The sequence below is a fragment of the Laccaria bicolor genome, genomic scaffold (assembly GCF_000143565.1).
Source record: "Laccaria bicolor S238N-H82 LACBIscaffold_1 genomic scaffold, whole genome shotgun sequence".
Lineage (NCBI taxonomy): Eukaryota > Fungi > Basidiomycota > Agaricomycetes > Agaricales > Hydnangiaceae > Laccaria > Laccaria bicolor.
This window is the reverse complement of record NW_001889872.1, coordinates 1,258,723-1,273,401: the sequence shown is the minus strand read 5'-3', so window position 1 is coordinate 1,273,401 and position 14,679 is coordinate 1,258,723. Positions and strand designations below refer to the sequence as shown.

Sequence of the window (14,679 nt, the reverse complement as noted above, 5' to 3'; positions counted from 1 at the left end):
AGACATATTGCCACCACAACCGTGACCGTAAATCGCACCAGGGACTGCATGGAGAAGCTTGAAGGGTTGGGATTTTCACTGCTCAGTTTAGTTGACCCTAGGTTCTGGCTATTCTGGCATTACAGTATGTATCATTTTGCAGCATCGTTACTGCTGTCAATTGTCAACCACACTTGTCATTTGGATTCAGAAAAAGAGGTTGGAGGCTGTTGACCTTTCGACAAGAAAAAAAAATGGAGTCTTTTGATTTCTACAGCACGACTTCTGGAGCCCCATTCGGAGTAGTGAAAATCTATCATGTGTGTGAGTTTCTAATGGAAGTGTGGGCGCGAGATTGCAAGACGGGGATCTAAACCACTTTTGGTGGGTGTCCCGTGATGCAACAGTCACAATAACTAACGCTCGAACATTCAGTTCAACCTCTCGTTGTCATCGACTCATCGTATCACGCAGCTCCACGAGAATAATCATCAGCACACATCGATGTGACCTACATCAATGCAAAGGACTGTTCAAGCCCTAACGATGAACTTAACCTCATACGTATATGATTTTAGTCCACGTTAAGTTCTCAGAGACTCAGAGAAAAGTCAATCTGGACCGAAGTCATCATCAGGGATAGCACAGTGGAAATTCTAATGTACATAACATTCGAAACTCTACCTTCCGACCATCGAGCGAGCAATATGTTGCCGACAGCTTATGGGCATGTTTATTGTTACTTATGAGGCTCACGCGGTCGATGGACGTCAATTGTTAGTACGTGTAGGTGGCAACGACCCTGAACATACTTCTGCATACCTGACTCGCCGAATTTATAGAGATAAATCAGAAGCCTTGGCATAAACAGCCTCATGTCATCTCTACACATGTAAGTATTTAAATATCGCGATGTTCACCCAATTGCGATTGATTCGATCTCAACGATGTCTCTCTCCGAACTGACGAGCCTGCAGAAGACCCTCAACAGCGCCATAGACGCCTTCAAGGCAGAGCTTGCCGCACAGAACTTGGCTGAACCGTCGCTCAATACCTCGAAGCCTCATCCTATCGATGACATTACTTATCTACCTACGCCAGCCATGTACGAAGCTCGTAGGGTTGCGCTTGCAAGTCTTGTGTGTAACCCTTTGATCTACGACAAAGAATACTGCTGAATAAAGCTTATCTTAGGGTCTTATCAAATCACTGATTCAATCTCCTTACGATGCTCTTGCTGCTAACACATGGATGACACTTGAAGTAGCAGGCGTCCGTTTGGCTGCTGAAATAGGGCTCGCAACAGTTCTTGGTGACTCTGAGGACGGCCTGAGTATTAATGAAATTGCTGAAAAGACGAACGTCGATGGAATAAAATTAGGCGCGTTACAGCCCAACCACAGTAGTACTGAGTCGCAACTTCCTTCACAGAGCGCGTCCTTCGGCTTCTTCTTACTCAAGGCTGGTTCCGTGAGACTGAGCAAGGTTATTTTGCCAACAATCGCCTGAGCAACCTCATAAAAAAAGACCAACCGGGATTTCACCTGGCGACGTACATGTTAGTCTCTTAAACTTACAGTTGTTGAGGAATAATAATAGCTCTTGCAGGAACGATCTTTTTAACAAAGTTTCCGTTGGCTTTTCGGAGATGCTCAACCACCCAGACCCCGAATTCAAGAAGAATACCGATCCTTTCCACACTGCTTTCCAACTATCGTACAAGACCGATGTTGCTTTCTTTGGTGCTGGTGGCTGGCTTACCAAGGACCCACAGGAAGCTGTGAAATTCGGTCTTTCGTATGAATATCACGACCATGAATTGATTGAAGCTGACTCTTCCGTTTATTAGTATGGGTGCAGTGGGACCTACATCCGACCCCGGTGTTGCCGCCGACTTCCCGTGGGGTGACGTTGCTGATGGTATGGACGCCGTCGTCGATGTCGGAGGGGGTCAGGGCACGCTCTGTTGCTCGCTCGCGGCCAAGTAATCAATGGATTGATGAATCTTACCGGAATACATTGCTCATATCGCCAAATTTAGGTACCCAAATATCAAGAAATTCATCGTTCAGGATCTCCCCGAAACACGAGAGGCAGCCGAGTCGTTTATTGAATCTAAGGGTCTGTCGGACAAAGTCATTTTTGAAGCGCAAGATTTCTTTAAGCCTCAACAGCGCAAGGGAAAGTACCTTTTCGTCATGCAACGAGGTAAGTTGTCTTCATGTGTTGAGTCCTGTCGGCTTATAGAGCCTCCTGCATAGTTCTGCACGACTGGAGCACGGAAGAAGGTCAAAGGAGTTACTTCTCGATTATTCGACAACTCACAGGCTTGATAGGTGCCAAGATGCTTAAGCACATTCGAGATGTTCTTACCGAAGATGTTAGTCTTACTCTTGTGTTCTACTTTTTATGATGCTGACCGTATTCATCCCTGGAATAGAGCCGTCTTTTGATTATCGACACTGTCATACAATCTGCCATTGTTTCATCTGAGGGACAAGAACTTGTCCAATCTCTTTTGAAATTGAACAAGAATGTATACGAGCCCGTACCACCTCCCCAATTCATCCCTGTCGACTTTGGAGAGGCCAGTCGCATTCAGCACCAAATTAATGTTGCGCTTACGGCGTTGTGTAACTGTAAGATTGTCTCTCACTCTCCTCGGCCAGTTGTTGACAGCAGACGAAAGCGTTCGAACGCACTCTTCCTCAACTCCAGGAAATGGTCGAGCTCGGCGGGCTGAAGATTAATAAAGTTAATGCGACAAGGTCTGTCAAGCGGTTTGTGTCCTTTGAGAGACGCTCATGGTTATTTCCTAGGGGATGGGCATCCATCACAGAAGTTGTGCTTGCTTAAGAACGAGAGTATCATGTTCCCACAATCTAAGCCAAGCTTATGTGTTATCTACGATATATTTCCTTGTTGTGGACTATTGCGAGTGCAGGCATAGATCTGTGTGTATTGCAATTAGTATTAGCGCTCGAGTCAAACCTTAGACAAAGAGTGACACATGTGACGGCTGTGCGCGTTCAAATAGCAGTGCGTCACAAGCGCCTACTGCGGGATTACCTTGATTACAACCACCAAGCTTGACATTAAACTATGTTCACCATAAAGGCCACTTATCGGGGCGAAACACGCAAGTTCTCGTTCGCCACCTCAAACTCTTTTCCTACCTTTGAGCAGCTTTGTAACCAGGCAAGTGTTAATCGACTCTGCAACCTAGTGGTAAGATAGCTGACGTTCCCTCAACGTTCTCCTAGCTTTACCGTGTCTTCCCCATCAGCCACAACTACTACCTCTCCAGGCTTCTTTTCTCTCCAGATGCTAATCTGCCTTCTCGCATTCTCATTGCAAGAGAAGTTCACTCCGCTGAAGACTACAAGAAATGCCTTGCACCTATGGAGTCTCAGTCTTGGCCGAACGCTCTTTTTAGGTTCTCCGTCTTCGATGAGACCCCCCACAAGATCCCGAGCGTACTCTCGGCTAACAGACCGCAAGTCAACGCTTCTTGGTCGTCGTCGGGCAATGAAGTACCGCCACCACAAGGTTTAAACCAGTCATCTTCAGTTCCACCTATTTCAATGTTCCACATCCCTCCTCCTCCTATCATTTTCTCCGCTACATCATCTTCTTTCTCGCTAGCGGAAATTGATTCACCTGGCGTATCTAATCGAGGAACCAACAGCAGTGGACCGCAGTTCCAACTTGCGCCGCAGCCAAGAGCTGCAGTCAACCCATGCTGCTCCGTTGCTCAAGGAAAGGCCGAAGTCCAGTCTCTTATTACTGGGTTTCAAGACCACTTGAATAAAGTTCTCATGAGTACCTTCGGCTCGCCTGCCTCTCTTCCCGCCTCTTCTCCGCCTCCAACCGATGTTGAGGCTGCCGAGAACAAATCTGTAGATGATTTAACCTCAACGGGTCTTTCGTCTCTGTGTTCCATCTGTATGCAACGTCAGAAGGGCTCGTGGTATTCTTGTGATCATTGCCACCTATTGACAGTAAGTTCTTCCTCGTTGTAGATATCTCACCTTTAATCTACTTCTTAGTGTGAAAAATGCCACCAGCGAGAGCCTGCGGGGTTCTGTCTCAACATGATGGGACCTCACAGCATGAAGTTGCTTCCGACTGCCACGAATAAAGCGTCTTTCCAACCTACTCCACGTTTCCCTGCCCCGTGGCCTCTACCACCAACGTCTATTCCCACTACAACATCGCCCCCGCTTTTTACAAGTCAAGCCACTCGGTGCACTCGTAGGCTTGAAGTGCAGCCCGCAGTTGCGAACGCAGCAATGCCTAACCACCCACAGCAGTTGCCTCCCATTGTCGCGCAATCCGGCTCCCGCACACCAACAGCCAATACATTCTCTGTTCCGCCTCCACCAGCAATCCATCGAGGTGTTGTGTGCGATAATTGTGAGAAAACAATTGAGGGTGTGCGGCACAAGTGTCTTGATTGTCCTGGTGAGTCACATTTCGTATTGCTTCATCAATACTTAGCCTATCCAGATTACGACTTGTGTACTCCTTGCATATCCTCTGGTTCTGCTGAGCGCCACAATCCCTTCCACGAATTCTTTGAAATCTCTGAGCCTGGGCGCGTTGTCGTGCACACCGTGTTCAGCGGGGAGGGTGAAAGAAACGCTACACCATCTAGCAGCACCAGGCCTGTCGTCCCCCCAGCGTTGCCAGTCGCTACGGAGGAGCCTGTCGCTCATCTAGCTATTTGTGACTTGTGCGACTCCAGGATCTACGGTGATCGTTATGCAAGTCCCCCACGCCTTTCTCTCCACTGGGTCTGAGCTTATTTTCTTCTAGAAATGTCTTCATTGCCCAGATTTTGACACCTGCCTATCGTGCTTCAGGTATGAGTTGCACGGAGACTCTCTCATTCAATGACTTACATTTTGTAACAGCATAACGAATGAACAGCACCCTGGGCACTCTTTTGTAAAAATCGCAAGGCCAACTGACTACTTCGTGAGTACCTCCGTCACAACTCCTCTTCCCCTTTGACAATATCGATATACAGAGCCGTGGTAGCGACCCCCGCTTTGCCCACTTTGCATCCTGCAACGGTATGTTCATCTCTCCTCCTTTCCACCTCCCAAGTAAACGGCAACCATGCAGCTTGCACCAAGACCATCTACTCTGTCCGCTTCAAGGTTTGTTGTTCTGCTGCACACGTTCAACTTTATCTCATTACATCTCCTCCGCAGTGCATGCACCCAGACTGCCCCGATTTTGATTTGTGCGAAGCCTGTGAAGCTCATCCGATTTCAGTCCACCCGGACAACCACCCGTTGCTGAAGATGAAGTCAATTGAGACTGTGATTCCAACTGTTTACCGAGTTGGCCAGACGAAGCTTATCAACACGGTAGTTGAGAGTTCAGTAACGATTGCTGACTCAGTGACAACCTCACAGGCTTCGCAGCAATCGGTCTCCGTACTTGAGGATCCATCTTTGGTTATGGGTACCTCACCTTTTTCTGGTCCCGACGGTTCACACGCTCTCAACAATCCTGTATCACCGGTTGACCCTCAATCTTCTACACATCAGGCTCATACCTTTCCTTCCCTATTTCCACCATCTCCTCCCCCTCAAATGATACAAGTTGCTCCCAGTGTTCCAAAATTCATGTGGGGTTATCGTGTTGATGAATCCGACGATTTTCGGCATTCGGCAGAAGGATTCCGTTCAGAGGAAAAGGAGAAAGCTTCCGCACAGACTCCGATAATCGACCCTTTGCCGGATGCGCACTCGGTTTGGCCTGTCCTTTCACCGTCGTTGATCGCCACAGAACCGTCGGATTTCGCAAATATTCCACAGGCAACGCTTGATTCCCGAAATATTTGGCCAAACGCGTATGGCGAATTGAATCATCTTTTACAAGACGTTCATTCGCTCTCCCTTTCGGAAAGTGCAACTTCTTTTACATCCGAGCCTGCTGCAAAGGTGCTGGACACTTCGCCCTTGAGGGAGGAAGCGCTTCTCAACCGGCCGATCGCTGCATCGACAAGTGGTGCCCCACACTCGCTTGCTGCCCTCCTGAATGACTACTTACCGGGTCCATCGCCGTCGATTCCACAAGAGGTTGAACGTACGAGTCTAAGCGCTACATTTGTCGCAGACATTACGGTGCCAGATGGACAAATCTTCCCACCTGGTGCTGAATTTGTGAAATGTTGGCGCGTTGTCAACGACGGCGGATGTGATTGGCCAGAAACGACTGAGCTTGTGTTTGTTGCTGGTGACGCCTTGGTTATTGACAAACAGTCTCAGATTAGCACCGTCGGCAGTGTGAAGGCTGGGACAGAGGTGGATCTCTGGACCGGCGAACTCAAAGCACCTGATGCTGCTGGAAGGTATGTTGGGTATTGGAGGCTTCGGGACGAACACGGAAATTTGTTTGGGAACAGTATTTGGATTGAGCAAGTCGCATTTGATATATTTTGTTGAAAAACTACTGAAATGTTTTTACAGGATCAACGTAGCGGAGGTTGACTCGTCGGACAACTCTTTGGCGGCGGCGTCGATCATCATGCCGCACTCTGCTCCAGCTTTGTCGAGGACTGGGTCTGGTCCGGCTGCTTCCACCACAATCGATTCGACTCCTTCAATTGATGATGGGAGTTCGGATGGTGAATCAGACCTATCCGTGATCAGTGTGCAGTTTTCGGACGACAACGAAGATGACGTGGTTTGGGAAGATAGCCGCTCTCGAGCGAACGCAGAGCCGGCAGGACAAGCAATGGACTTTGTACTCTTGTACGATGACAATTCGTCGTCGGAAGAGTAAGGTAGTGTGTTTCTAGTCAGAAATTTGTACAATATTTTTTCAAGCGACCCAAGACGTAACGGTGTCTTTCCCCAATAATTGAGTGTGTGCCAGCGTAAATTGCTTTTAAAAGGATAAGCATAGAGTGAAGGGTGAAGAAAGGAACGGACCTGGTGTGAACCTGCAAGGGTATAGCCAAGGCCATTGTCTCCGACGAGGGTAGGTGCGGTAGTGATGATGAGGGTATCAACGACGGAAGCGGAAAAGAAAGAAGCAATGACGGTTGCACCACCTTCGACCATGAGAGAGCGAACGTCACGATCGCGGAGTGATTGCAGAACTGCGGGAACGGAAAGACGACCTAGGAGGGTAAATGGTCAAGAGGACTGGAATTCAGGGAGAATGAGAGATACCATTGAGTGAGGGTATCTCTATAATGTTCGCTCCTGCTTGTTCCAAGGCGTCTTTGCGGGATATCCAGGAAGGGTCTTGTGAAGGGGTGGATATTATCCATGGACGGCGACCAGACCCAGCACGAAAATTGTTCAAAAGTTTACAGGATGTAGATAAGCGGAGATGAGAATCGAGGATGATTGGACGAGGGAGATTGTGAGGCGGAGGCAAGCGGCGTGCTGTAGGGAGTGTTGGGAGTGTTCAACGACGGTGTGGTTGATACCTACTGTTGAGCTGAGGGTCATCGTTGAGAGCAGTTCCAATGCCGACGAGGATGGCGTCGTGCATTGATCTCAACCAGTGGGTCATTTGCATGCTCTCATCTCCACTGAGAATGAGTTGTTTTCCTGGGATGGCAGCAATCTTTGCATCTGTAGATTGAGCAAAAGTAAGAGTGACATGTGGTCTAATTGATGGAGGTTGTTGAGAATATCGGGCTAAGAGGGAAATGAGGAAATCTGGAGGCATAATTGTCGGAATATTGATGACGGTTGTGTGACGTCAACGTTCAACTCGCCACCTCCTAAGTACATATTTAATTATTTCAAAAACTACATGCGCTCCTCTTTCATCTCTGCCCTTGCTGCCAATGACGGCTACCAGAAAACTCTCAAAAAGGAGACCTCTTTCGTGCATTCCTCAATCTGATCCAATTCCACAATCATCATCAGAAGTAGCTGCCTCCTTCGCTGCGTCACGCACTCATTCAGAACCAGACCCGTCCTCTCAAGCTGACACAAAGTCTTCAAGCCTTTTCCGTAGCTTTAGTTTACGCACATGGCGTCGTCCATCTGATTCAAACGACATGTCTTTATCGTACAGGTTTAGCAGGTGGTCAAGAAGGAGAGCAAGCACAAGTGCAACAGACAGTACCCAACAAGAACGCCAGGATTTTCTGCCCCTTATAAGGGTTGTTTCACCCTTCTTCGTCTCAACGGTACGCATCCCTCCCCTATTTCAATCATACTCCCTTATTCCTGTTTAGCCTAGAAAATCGTCCAGTCCAAAGCGGTCTTTCGGCGATGCTCTCGGTGTACCCACACAGGACAATCATAAACGTGCCAAGTTTACTTTGGGAAGCGAGTCAGACGTTGATTTACCTACCTCCACCCAATCTTCTGATCATCCCCCCCCGGAGATCACAAAGCTTATCCGGCGCGACGCCGCTCAAGCATCTCAGGGGTCGGGCACCGTCTCTCGGCGGAGATGGACCCTTGCAATGGCAATGACAGACGAAGACATTACCGACGAGGCGCTGGTGGAAGAGCTCGAAAATATGCGTACTTTTCAAACCTGGGGTGGGAGTTCTGATGATATCGGCCAACTCTGGGATATAGGGGAAACAGGCGACAACAGCCCCGTTTACGACAGCGAAACATCCAACCTGCCATACACCCCTTCACTCCCTTCATTTCCTCTCCAACACCGACTTTCCACCCCTGCACCGGCCGCCAATGCCTCTTGGCAAACGGCTCGTCGGGCCTTGCTGACATGCCGCGAATTAGTCCGCACTGAACGACATTACCTCCATTCATTGCGTACCCTCTTCGCCTCGGAGACAGAAACCCCTCCTCCCCCGCTGATGCTACGGTATTTAGCTGGTCTCGTCACAGTGAGTGAAGGACTTTTGGAAAGAATGCAGGAGAACCCAAGCCCTTGGGGCGTGGCTGCCGCGTTTCTAGGCACGGAGGAGAATTTGGAAATGGCATTTTCCGAATGGTGTGGGGTCGTCGGAGAGTGGTTCGATGCCGAGTGCACTCCTTCGAGAAAACTGAGCAAACAACGCGTTATGGATAGAGAGTCCAGTCCATTAAAACGCTCCGCAAGCACCTGGAGAAAGTCCATGACCACAATCACCAACATGGACATGTCGATGTCTTACCCCCCTCCATCTTTTAATGGCAGCTTTTTGAGCCGAAAAAAGACCATTGTAGCAGCACGGAAACCAGCCATACGAGATCTCGCCATCCTTCCAACACAGCGAGTTATGAGATATGTCTTGCTCTACAGAGGTACACCAATTTGATTCCGTCATTTCAATATCGTTGACCTATTTATAGATCTCCTGGCACATACACCGTCAACGTCACCATCGCGAGCTCTCGTCGAACGCGCTGCGGAAGCAGCTCGTCGCATCGCTCACAAGTGTGATCGTGCGCAGGGTAATTCCGCCTTTTTCATCGGAACCAGACCACCAACCACGGCTAAAAAATCGTCGTCTCCCCCTGTTCTCGAGTCGTCTGCTTTATCAACAAACAGTTCATGGCGACTGCTGTCCGCCATATCCCTATCTTCCTAGCTTTTTTTTTTTTTTCACACGGATTTCTCACACATTGTTGGATGGATATCTCATCTCTTTGATCTTTAGAAACTACATTAACTCGTTTCATTTTTGGCATAGCTCACCCGGAAACGTTAATCTCATTGTAACAATATCCACTTTTCTATCATTATAATCATACCAAGGATACATAACGTGTTACAGGGTATCTGCCTATACAAGAAAATTGTACAAGTGTTCAAGCGTTGGCCAATCGTTCATAAAACACGACTCTTTGTCTGATATCAGGACATATCGCTAAACGGACCTTCTCGCCGTCTTGAATAATGTGCCTCGCCGTACTCTCAAGCCAAGCTCCAAAACCAGCCTTGCTACCCGTGATACTGCACGAGTTGTTCTTTATCAACTTTGCTAACCTGTCCCGCTGCAGGGACCATTTGAGTTTGTGCACGACGGGTTGTAGTGAACGAGCCATGTTGGTAGACGAAGATTCGACGTCGGGGAGAACATGATTGGAATGAAGTAGTTTGAGTACGTTGCTTGGAGTTGGCGACCGGCGCCTCATCTGAATGGAGAGGACGTGACTGGCATGTCGACGGGACAATGATAGGCTGTTCTCGTATTGGATAATGGACTAGAGCGCGTCAAAACAAGAAGACTCTATAGAGGAGGCAAAGACAACCCACGTTCAACGAATAAAAATAGTTACCCGCTCTCCACCGTCGTTCGATGCCTAGCCCTCGAATCACACCTCTCTGGACAAGATCCCCTACCGTCGGCCGTAAAGCATGGCCTTGCGGGGTCGTCCCAAACAAAAAGTGGTTGATTCTTGAGGGAGAAACAATGCTGAGACGATACTTGTGAAGAACGGGATCCGAAGTGAGGGGGTTGAGGGTTGGCATGACTTCAGAGAGGACTGCAAGATCTGGCAGGTCCAGGTAAGACACTATTGTAACGGTGAACATAAGCAAACAGTATACCGAGGAGTACTTACAGATGTGAAGAATAATTTCCGGGGGTATATCAAGGAGATGCATGGTGTACAGACGAAGGATGAAGGCGAGAGAGTTGACTCGGAGCAAGTAGCAAGCGCAGTCGCGGTCACATGACTGTTGCAAACCAATGCTAATGGGAGACTTGTAATAATACAACGTATTTTCTGAATGAATGGATAGCGATGCTGTGGCTTTCTCCCATCTGAAGGTGATAGAGCGGAAAACAGAAATTCAAACAACTTCCCGAATATATGCAAGTCCGACCAACAAGAAGCGAGCATTCACATTGTGGACGACGCCCTTTCCACGTCAACCCTTATCCCTCCTATTCCTTCTTCTAGGCTTGGAGGTCGCTGGTCTCTGAATCCTAGCTCCAGAGAGTGGTAGGCAGGCGCCGGACTCCCTCCCTGACTATCCCCTTCGGAAAGGGGTTCACCGTCATCTCCGCCGATAGCCGTACTCAAGCTACCCAAATCTAATCCAAGGCGAATGTCCTCCATTTCCACTAGATCTTGCTCAACGTCTATGTCCACGTCGGGATGGATTGTTCCAAGTGTGGTCAGTACCACATTGGAGCTGATTGTACTGACCATGCCGTGGCTGCGACGATAACGACCAGTCCCGCTCTTTCCACGATGACCGGGGGGCGTATATGGAGAGCCTTGCTGGGGTATAGACTTTGTAGTAAAGGCGGCAATCCCGGTTCCTTCAGAATGCGATACGGTCTCCGAGCCGCGTTCGCGCAGGTCCAGAATCTGGGCATATCAAATTTAACCAACAACTATCAGATCTACGGGGCAACACCTACTAAGCGGCAGGCGAGCACAGGCCCTAACATAACACTCAAGGGAATGTTGATAGCCGAAATAACTTGGCGGGGTCTGATAAAAGTTTACTTCCCAAAAAGCAAATCGAAGGAGAAGAAAACGTACTGGAGGTAAAAGACGCCATTAATCTGGAATTTTGAATCAGTAAATTAAGACAGCAAGTGCCGTGTAAACGCACTAAGTTTGCGATGGAGATTAAGATGTAATAGAAGACACCTGCATGAAACGTTGGCTGCAAAGGTTTTTTTACACATTGAAATCACGAACCCTCACGAAGGAAAGTCTGAATAAGTCGGCTATTCGGTCCCCCGTTACGTCTTCGAATGTTGAAGGCTTTCCAAACAGTCATAAATGTGACAATTGTGTCGAACAGCAGAGGTGCAATCTGAATAAATGTGTAAGATAAAATCCGGTCAACGCAAATAAGAAACGGACGAAGAAACCGAGTAAATGCGCTGAGTGTCTTTTCGACATGGGAAGACAGGGGCCTTTGTCCTTTCAAAAATAACCAGTCAGGCAGAATTCTCGGGTGTGAATTGCATCAGTGTCGTACGAATGGAGGCTTATAGAATGGAAGCACTGGATTCCAGAACCGGTAAGAATGCATCAAATGGACGGTACAAAAAACTCACACAACATCTGGGTGGTGTCGACGTATAGTTGATAGGCAACAACCCCAGAAAGAGCGGACAGGAGAAAGCATAGAACGTAGACATTGCGACTAAAGAAAGCATAGGTACGGATGAGGAGGACCGCTAGAAAAGGACAGTGAGCCCAGTTCTGCCGCATCCCAGACAGCAGCTTACACTCTGAGCCTACTTGATTCCACATGGCAAGCGCTACAGGGATCTAGGATCAAGACTGTCAGTGTGGGGAATCAAAGAATTGCGGTCAAATACATGCCTTGTAGATTCTTTGACACGTTTCAAGGCTGTGGTCAATAACGAAGCAGTACAGCAAGTAAGGCACGACAGTGATAACCCAATAACTATGGGGCAGCGAGATAAATACAAAGTAGCCCGTTGTCCAATCTACTGACCGGCAGAAAAGATAAGCTATCTTGACTGGCGTCCAGTGGGTCCTCCAGACCTGGTACAGACATGATCAGAAGCGGGCGTTTGAGAAGGAATAAGACGCATTTACGAAGCGATATTCTCTATGCAAACTGATGATCCAGTCCCAGAGGACTACGGCATCTAAGTAGTTCAAAGCGACATGCGTCAGAATACGCGAAAGAGGATTGAAGAATCCTCGTTACACATGGCTGGTATATCCGAGGGTAAGCGGAAAACGGGGAATACGTGAGGTCAACTACGTACCACAAAAGTATACTTGAGTGACATAGATGAAGTGGTCCGCCGTCGCAAGATCCTTGGGGCTTGGAGTGTCCATGCAGACAAGAGAAATGGTGGTGGTGGTGGTGGAAAACAAGAAGAGAGGGGGGATAAAAATGAGGAACAGAAAGCGACAGAAGAGGCTGTTTGAGTTTGGTTTGGTTCGATTTGACTCTCCATGCTACTAACGTCAAACGGACATTCCACATCTTCTGAAAGAAGCAAGCCAGTATCCCTTTTCGGACAAGAAGCATGGTGAGTCGCCGTAGTAGCCTTTGCATCGTGCACAACCAGATGGCTCAGCCCGGAGGGGTCAACCGGTCAGCGGTAACTGATAACTCTAGCTTCGCAGTAGTCGCCACTAGTTCCCCGAATTCCCAGATCTGACTCATAGCGACGGGAGAACATCACATTTTGGCACAGAATCCCAATAAAAAAAGCCGTTAAAATCGCGCATATACCTAGTCGATCGAATGCGTGGAGGAGAAAAGAGTGTCGGCGCGCGGCACCGGGTCCGATGCAACAAGCACGTTAGCCACGTGATCTCTGGCGACAACTCCCGATTCAAGCCTCAGTAAACTCAGTGTTCGCATTAGGATGACTTCCAACCCCAAAGTGCAGACCATTCGGTTTCGAGGCCCGACCAATGTACAGACTGTACCGGAGAAACCTCCGCTACCTAGGCACTCGGGAATTCTTCAAGACCAGCTTCGCAGGCTAGCATTCATTTTTTTCCTGATACCCCAGACTGACGGCGCCCATCAGAGCCCAACGTCGTCCTTGGACTCCTAGCTATTCCCTTGCGGTTCGCATTCTCTTCCTAGTGCGGGTAGCAGGGGCTATGTACTCTAATATTAGCGATTGCGATGAAGGTCTGCTTCATATTTCCAACTCACGATGGTCTAACTCCGTTTTGTGTCAGTATTCAATTTTTGGGAACCTTTGCATTTCCTTGATCAAGGTTATGGGTTCCAGACATGGGAACTTTCACCTCAGTTCGCAGTGAGAAGTTGGGCATACATTCTTCTCCATTCTTTGCCCCCTCGGCTGGGCAATATCATCCTGCCGGGTGATAAAGTACGCTTTCGATTCCTTTCATACAACTAGGTTATCTCTCAACCGGTTTGTAGAGAGCAGCTTTCTTTGCCGTCCGCATCCTTTTGGCAGCCATGTCCGTCTTTGCTGTTTGATTGACTAGTGCCAAAGATACTAAACTGGAGACGGCTCCATGAGTTGATGGGCTTGGTGGGAACACAGGCAATGGAGGCGGCTGTGTTAGAGGCGGCGGTGGCGACTGATAGCCTGAGTTGTTATTTTTCTGAAGAGGAGGGGCCACTTGATATTCCATCTCTAGATTTGGGTTTATCAAGCGAGATATCCACCCCTGGATAATCTCTATCCCGTTGCGTATGTACAAAGCACCAACGTAAGTATTGAAGAACTTGCGCATTTCCTAGTGATTACAGGGTTAGTGACTCTGTCAATGTCATTCCTGAGAGCTACCAGAGCTACCTTTTGATTGTTAATCAATTCAGGATTTCCAGGTGCGAATCGCAGTTTGCCCTTGAGGCCATATGCATCTATCCACTGGTCGATGTTGACATCAGACAGAGCCTCTGCTCTCTTTATCTGAAAGACATCCATGATCTTCAACAACGCCTATCGATACACGGAAGGCTTACTTGTATTTGCTCGCTATCAAGGAACGGCTTTTCCAAGTAAAAATGGTTTGTGACGACTAGCTCGAGGACCTTTTCTCCGAGTTCAACGAGTCTGTCTGTGCTACCATAATCGTCGTTCATCGGAGCTCCATCAAACCGTAGCGAGCTATGAGTGTAGACATCGAGCAGAAGGTCGATGTCCCCTTCAATCTTAGGAAGAGGCGGGAGGTTGGCCATTGATGCTGTGCTGGGTGGTGGGCTTCTCTTGAGCGCAGTTGTAACAAGCGCTTGCACGTGTATGACTCGTGGCCTTGTAGGGCTTGAACAGATATTTGTTTGATGTGAGCGCTACAGTAAGTAAGTAGGCGA

The 14,679-nt window shown here is 48.4% G+C and overlaps 8 protein-coding genes across 8 annotated transcripts; 4 read left to right on the top strand and 4 right to left on the bottom strand.

Moving 5' to 3' along the window:
- Positions 1-926: 926 nt before the first annotated feature.
- LACBIDRAFT_301151 (uncharacterized protein) lies at positions 927-2,835 on the top strand (the record flags this gene model as incomplete). The annotated part of the gene is made up of 10 exons (XM_001873989.1): positions 927-1,118; positions 1,174-1,360; positions 1,441-1,537; positions 1,588-1,776; positions 1,829-1,963; positions 2,021-2,187; positions 2,241-2,359; positions 2,420-2,618; positions 2,669-2,747; positions 2,799-2,835. 10 exons carry the CDS (start codon positions 927-929, stop codon positions 2,833-2,835), a joined length of 1,401 nt encoding a protein of 466 aa, XP_001874024.1.
- Positions 2,836-3,081: 246 nt separating this feature from the next.
- Positions 3,082-6,780, top strand: LACBIDRAFT_301150 (uncharacterized protein; the record flags this gene model as incomplete). The annotated part of the gene is made up of 10 exons (XM_001873988.1): positions 3,082-3,177; positions 3,243-3,980; positions 4,029-4,443; positions 4,489-4,745; positions 4,798-4,844; positions 4,896-4,959; positions 5,012-5,057; positions 5,110-5,144; positions 5,199-6,412; positions 6,465-6,780. The coding sequence occupies 10 exons, from the start codon at positions 3,082-3,084 to the stop codon at positions 6,778-6,780; spliced, it is 3,228 nt and encodes a 1,075-aa protein (XP_001874023.1).
- Positions 6,781-6,819: 39 nt separating this feature from the next.
- On the bottom strand, positions 6,820-7,680 carry LACBIDRAFT_301149 (uncharacterized protein; the record flags this gene model as incomplete). The annotated part of the gene is made up of 4 exons (XM_001873371.1): positions 6,820-6,882; positions 6,930-7,120; positions 7,173-7,391; positions 7,440-7,680. 4 exons carry the CDS (start codon positions 7,678-7,680, stop codon positions 6,820-6,822), a joined length of 714 nt encoding a protein of 237 aa, XP_001873406.1.
- Positions 7,681-8,017: 337 nt separating this feature from the next.
- On the top strand, positions 8,018-9,511 carry LACBIDRAFT_301148 (uncharacterized protein; the record flags this gene model as incomplete). Its single annotated transcript, XM_001873987.1, has 3 exons — positions 8,018-8,149; positions 8,198-9,224; positions 9,273-9,511. The coding sequence occupies 3 exons, from the start codon at positions 8,018-8,020 to the stop codon at positions 9,509-9,511; spliced, it is 1,398 nt and encodes a 465-aa protein (XP_001874022.1).
- Positions 9,512-9,731: 220 nt separating this feature from the next.
- On the bottom strand, positions 9,732-10,530 carry LACBIDRAFT_301147 (uncharacterized protein; the record flags this gene model as incomplete). The annotated part of the gene is made up of 3 exons (XM_001873370.1): positions 9,732-10,127; positions 10,180-10,439; positions 10,488-10,530. The coding sequence occupies 3 exons, from the start codon at positions 10,528-10,530 to the stop codon at positions 9,732-9,734; spliced, it is 699 nt and encodes a 232-aa protein (XP_001873405.1).
- Positions 10,531-10,769: 239 nt separating this feature from the next.
- On the bottom strand, positions 10,770-12,707 carry LACBIDRAFT_301146 (uncharacterized protein; the record flags this gene model as incomplete). Its single annotated transcript, XM_001873369.1, has 11 exons — positions 10,770-11,243; positions 11,297-11,369; positions 11,421-11,443; positions 11,494-11,531; positions 11,583-11,700; positions 11,751-11,810; positions 11,869-11,894; positions 11,948-12,164; positions 12,219-12,404; positions 12,459-12,511; positions 12,635-12,707. The coding sequence occupies 11 exons, from the start codon at positions 12,705-12,707 to the stop codon at positions 10,770-10,772; spliced, it is 1,341 nt and encodes a 446-aa protein (XP_001873404.1).
- A 539-nt stretch (positions 12,708-13,246) lies between these two features.
- On the top strand, positions 13,247-13,839 carry ALG9 (glycosyltransferase family 22 protein; the record flags this gene model as incomplete). Its single annotated transcript, XM_001873986.1, has 4 exons — positions 13,247-13,365; positions 13,415-13,521; positions 13,572-13,726; positions 13,780-13,839. 4 exons carry the CDS (start codon positions 13,247-13,249, stop codon positions 13,837-13,839), a joined length of 441 nt encoding a protein of 146 aa, XP_001874021.1.
- Positions 13,840-14,298: 459 nt separating this feature from the next.
- Positions 14,299-14,547, bottom strand: LACBIDRAFT_301144 (uncharacterized protein; the record flags this gene model as incomplete). The annotated part of the gene is made up of 1 exon (XM_001873368.1): positions 14,299-14,547. The coding sequence occupies one exon, from the start codon at positions 14,545-14,547 to the stop codon at positions 14,299-14,301; it is 249 nt and encodes an 82-aa protein (XP_001873403.1).
- Between the last annotated feature and the right edge of the window lie 132 nt (positions 14,548-14,679).